This window comes from Aptenodytes forsteri, unplaced genomic scaffold (assembly GCF_000699145.1).
Source record: "Aptenodytes forsteri isolate BGI_AS27 unplaced genomic scaffold, ASM69914v1 Scaffold535, whole genome shotgun sequence".
In the NCBI taxonomy this organism is placed as follows: Eukaryota; Metazoa; Chordata; class Aves; order Sphenisciformes; family Spheniscidae; genus Aptenodytes; species Aptenodytes forsteri.
In genome coordinates, this window is record NW_008795855.1 from 247,058 (window position 1) to 252,583 (window position 5,526).

Here is a 5,526-nt window from a genome sequence, read left to right on the forward strand (position 1 = left end):
CAGGGCATCTGCGACAGACGCACAGCTCTCCGTAACACTGCACTGGGACGTAAAGCCTACGATCCTGCCGGCTCCCTCTCTGCTCTGCGGTGGAGCAGATTTCCAAGCCTGGCTGCCAAGCCTCAGTCCAGGCAGTGAATCACAGAACAGCAAGGTGAGGGGAAGAGGAAGATGATGGAAAACAGGGGTCACCTCTTCCCCTGACGGAGCAAAACCTACTCGAGCATGACACAAGGCCACTCTGCATCCAGGCAGCTTCCAAAGCAACGGTTGTATTTTGAAGCAGCTCTCACCCACCGGGAATCCTCACAGTCTGTCCTGCGGGACAAAGGAGACTCTCCTGTGCTCTGCCAAGGAACTCGTCTCAGTCCTCACGATTCACATCAGGGCACGAAAACCACAGAACTGTCACAGCTTGTCTCATACAATGCACCAAAGCATCCCTCCTGCACCTTTCCACCATTCCCACCAGCGATGGCTCTGGATTCAGTTTACTGGCTTTTATCCCCTGCAAACCCCTCCCAATATATGCATCTCTAGATACATATATAGATATAGATTTACATATGCAAGTACCTATATCTATATACATATATTTATTTTATACGTATATATTTTCATTTATGCTTTTAATGAAGTGCTGTGCTTTCAACTGCTGCCTTCCTCCACAGGGATCTGCTCCCGCACACACTTTTCAGTCTGAGGAAAGAGCGCTGGGCGCTCTCGTCTGCAAGCAGCACAAGGTAAGTCGTCGAGAGTGCACAGATGTCCCAGACCGTCAGCCTGCCGTCGGCTCTCCGGTGCCGCTCATCCTCACCGCGGTCCGACTGAAGAATGGTGCTACTGTGGGTTCTTCAAGATGCGCCCGTGTCTGAAGTCATAGACGTGACGACAGAGGAAAACCAGCTCAGGGTCAGTGTCCTCGGGCACCTTGCGGTGCAGAGGTGTGGAGTACTCTTCCGAGGGAGGAACCATAATGGTTTTCCTGCCTGGGATCCCTTCGACTCGACGCTTTGCCAAGGCACAAAATCTGCAACGCAATTACATGAGAAGGGTTAGCACAAACTCGTTTCATCTTCCACTCTTTGCGTCAGTCTGTCTCGCTGGAAGCCACAACCGTGGCTGCCCAAGGATAAGGGGTGGAAGGGGAAGGGGAGGAGCGCAGAGGAGAATTAAGCTTTGCCCAAGAGGAGGACGTGAAGTAGCTATTGCTTTTGATCCCACCCTGAACTGTAGGAAGCAGCACCACGGTTTACATGTCTGTACTGGTGGATGCCATACAGCACGAAAGATGACTGCAATTAATCCACCTGGCTTTCACTGCTTCGGCCTCGTTGCTGTTAATTAGCCCCAGAAAACGCTTATGCATCAGGCTGTTGTTTAGGCAAACAAAGAATTCAGGATGCCTTCAGGGAACATCTCTCAAAGGTGACCTTACCCACAACAGCACGAAAAAATTCCTGCCAACAGCTTTCCAATGGGCTGTTGGAAAGGCAATGAGCTGTTTGGATCCAAAGCTCAGGGGTTTTTTTTTTGTTTGTTTGGGGTTTTTCTGGGTTGGGTTTTCGTTTTTGGGGGGGGGTTGGGGTTTTTTTTAGAGTTTTCAAAAGAAAGAGCAAAATTCAGCTTATAAAGAGTTTGTAAAACAGTTTGTTTTTAGAAATTCAAACAGCAGAACCCTAGGCTAGGAGCAGGAGGACTAAGATTGCATTAGGGCTTAAACATCCCCTCCGTAGTAAGCCTGCACAGTCAACAAGATTCACCCAGCAAAACGGAAGAGATTTAAAGCACTATTTTGCATTATGCATTTGTGTGTCCATTCAACCCCTATTTTCATTCTGCCCTGCGCATCCATCCATCCATCGAAGGATGGCAGTCTTGAATACGGATGCTCGGAAGTTCTTACTGACAAAGTTTCATTTCAATCAGCAAGAGCTTAACAGTAAAAGCCTTAGTCACTACGCCGAGTGATGCTGCTGCCAAAACACCCAGATCTGCGAGCGCATACACTAGTGTCTAGTAGCAACACTGACAGAAGTACATCAGCAGGCTTTCTGGCTAGCTATGGCACCCGTGTACCACAGGGGATAGACGTACAGGATGATCTCCTGCCTTGCTTAGTTTTTAGCTCCAAGTTATGAGTTTTCCTGCACTGTCCTCCACTGACGTCCACATGCTGTGGTACCAAGGTCATACAAATACAAACATTGGTGAGCCCCTTAAAACACATGTATTACACAAAACAGACGCGTAATGAATCTAGAGTGGAAGCAGCACTCGCAGACTGCAGTACCGAACTCGTACGTAGAGTGAGTGTAATTCATCCAGCTCCAGCTAGACCAAAGTCTGTAGGGCTGGGACAGTCCTGCTGGGTGATGGTTGGAAATGGAAAGAGTGACAAGAAGTTGAGACAGATGAAGGTCTCGGGGACAGCAGCAAGTTAAGAGCACCACCTACCTGCAGTACTCTGCAAAGGTCAGCACGTAGCATTTCTCCTCTATGCAGGCAACACTGTTTTCGTCCTGATGCCGGGATGCAAAGATCTCATTCTGCAAGAGAAGGAAGGAAGAGGTCACCCAGCTGGCCAGGAGCCCCAGGGAGGTAGGGCCAGCTCCACACCTTCAGCCATCACCTTAAAGGGGAGTCCATCAAAGCATGCTCATAGCAGATACTCTTTAGAGCCAGTATTTCACATAATCCAGACATCTTCCAGGTGTTTTGGGACCTATCTATAGTGCGCACCAGAATTTTATCCAGCGACACGGGAGCAAAGCATTAAGAGTTCTCCCATCGTTTAACACTGCCCAGCACAATTCGTGAGGCCAAGTGTCCAAATCCCACACATACTGCCAACGTTACAAAAGCACTTCAGCAGCAAGGCCACTACCAGCTACACCACTCAGCCTCCTCCTTCCTCCTGGGGATGACAGACAGCTTGTAGCCGCCGCTGAGAAGTGTCCCAGGAGACGAGCTTTTGCAATGCTGCACTGGAAAAAACAAAAGCAGCATTTTGAAAGCGCTACTGCGATGCCTGGGCATGACAACGAGACAGGTAAGAGGGAGGAAGGCTGGGTCCATCACGGGAGGTACTGCAGAAGCTCAGAAAGAGAAAAACCCCTCCAAGAGGTGCCTTCGCTCCAGCTTATCCAAAATCTGACTTTGTGCAGACTCCACGTGGAAGAAGCCTTCAGACCGCATCCAGAAAACCCGGTGAGCACTGCTCCTGCAGGCAGGAGGTCGGAGCACTCCCCACCCACACATTCCTCTGAGCTCCTAGGAATGTTCTTCATTCGTTTTCCTGTGCTGGAAACCCTTCCAATTCATTTGTACAGCTAAGAATTGAAATGGAAGTTGTATAGCACTTTGCTGTCTTTACTACTACCCTTTGACACACAACCAGTCTTTCTAATCCATCTCTATATCAAAGCTAAAGGAATCCCTTCTTTTCCAACCCTTTCCTCATCCCAATTCAATTAAAAAGGCTGGTTTAGTGAGGGAAGTAGCAATAGCCTTTTTTCCCAGGGTAATTTAGGAAACTTGGCTCTGCAGCAGGCAGGATTGGTTAGATATGGGGCAACCCAGATGGAGCCATTTGAAGGAATTTCAGGTGTGGTTAGATCAGCAAAGATGATCTCTGGGAATAAGGATGCTCTGCACAATTACCTGCAGGCTTTGTTTCTGCTCACAGCCCCGAGGAAGGAGGCTGGAAGGAAAGACTCACAAAAGGGTCACCGTTTGGGGACTTGCTTAATCAGAGAAACTGAAAGTGGCACACCTTGCTTCTGCACGTTGGGGTTTTGGTCTACTCCTTAAATCAAAACTATCTGAGTCATCTTTGGCAAGCCCATCCCAGCTACTCAGCCCAAATGGCACTCTCCCATTTGAAGTCTTGTGTAATTAAGCAGGTGTGCAAAAAACTGGCTTAATTCCTCCTGGCCAGACTACTGGCGCTCTCTACACTACGATGCAACCGGCTAGAGTCACACTTCATTTATGGACCAGAAACCTACAAGGTAGGACATTTTGGTTTAGAAACTCATCCATGCCCTGCAAGTCAGGCAGGTACAATTCCCCGGCTGTCCCCCCGTCCTGCTCTCACCCCCTCCCTCCCCTTTTATTAAAAGGGGTAAAAAAAGGAAAAAAGGCACCGAGTATTTTGGTGGGTTGAAAACAGCAGTAAATTCTCCATCCCCAGTTTAAAAACAGCTTGTTCTGTCACCCAACACAAGCCCATGCAAAGCAGAGCAAGGTGTGAAGTCATAATGATTCACACATTTTTCCTTTTAAAAAGTGAACTCTATTATACTGGCACAACATCCTCGAGTGGGTCTAATTCTCATCATAAATCTGTACAGGGGAAGGATGATGCATCCACGTTTCTGCACAAACCAAACAAGTTTCTGGAGTTTAGGAAGCAGATTAAAGGATTTATGATAAAAAGGCAGCACACGATATAGGTACTCCAATGTCCTGCAGAACTGCAGCAGGAGCTTTTGCACTGAGCTCTGCGTTTCTGGGTGAATTAGAATACCCTTTTTGGAAAGGCGTCTGATCTCGATTCAGTACAAACTCACTCCTCCTTACTCCTAAGGCAGCAGGCAAAACAACTTTTCACTTAACGCACAGCATTTTCTCAGATTAAGGGGAGAAACATTAAGGCTTACACAGAGGCGGCCACGTAAAGAACGCAGCAGCTTCTGTTACAGCCCAGAGTTTCTACACGACAATAAATAGGGGAAAAGCCCATATATAGGACACCACCACTCAACACATCTGGCAACAGCTGCATCACAGCCAAGAGACAGCTCCATCTTACTCAAAAGAGAAGCTCAGCCCTCCGAGTTTGAGGCCACCCAGGAACGCAGGGAGCTACTCGGGCTAATCCCCTCTTCCTGCAGAAATACAGACATGCCAGGATACCCTCGCCCCGAGTTTCGCATTCGGATGGCTCACCTGGTGCATACTGGGATTGCGGCCTCCCTGAGTGTGCTCCGGTCTGTAATACCACAGGAGGCTCATCATCAGCTCCCCTGCAAGAAGATTTATTAAAATATGTCAAGCCTCAGTTTTCTCGTAGTGTTTTCCCACTAATATCCAACTTCCTCCTCCTGCTTCACCCCTTTCATTCCCATAGCGCTCATGTACAGGCAGCTGTGCCACGATAAATATTTCATGCTGAACTAGGTGTCCTTTTGTTACAGCAAGAAGCTGCATGAAGTCGGTCACATTGCTATTCCATTACGCCTTCACCCGCTTCTACTTGTGTTACATCGTCACAAAGAGGTCAGTTAGGCACAAGAAACAAACAAACAAAAATACAAAAATCAAACGTTTCCATCTGAAAAAAGCATCCATTCAGACCGCAAGCTGGAAAAGATGCTCATCCAAAGCTCGGTACTTGCAGCATTAACTCCCAGGTTAGTGCCAGAATTGCTGTCACAGGATGACATGGCCAAGATGGGCCTCACCACACGTTGATCACTTCTTTTACACCTAACTTTTTCTTTTTTTTTTTTTTTTTTTTTT

At 47.8% G+C, this 5,526-nt stretch overlaps 1 protein-coding gene across 1 annotated transcript in view; it reads right to left on the reverse strand.

Annotated features, from left to right (window-relative positions):
• Window positions 1-562: 562 nt before the first annotated feature.
• BAHD1 (bromo adjacent homology domain containing 1) overlaps window positions 563-5,526 on the reverse strand; it is a 13,201-nt gene continuing 8,237 nt past the window's right edge. The window contains exons 4-6 of the mRNA XM_009283696.2: window positions 4,954-5,030; window positions 2,458-2,549; window positions 563-1,030 (exon numbers count right to left, since the gene is read on the reverse strand). Coding sequence (XP_009281971.1) covers window positions 841-1,030; window positions 2,458-2,549; window positions 4,954-5,030 — 359 coding nt within the window. The 3' untranslated portion in view covers window positions 563-840. The remainder of the gene's footprint in view (window positions 1,031-2,457; window positions 2,550-4,953; window positions 5,031-5,526) is intronic.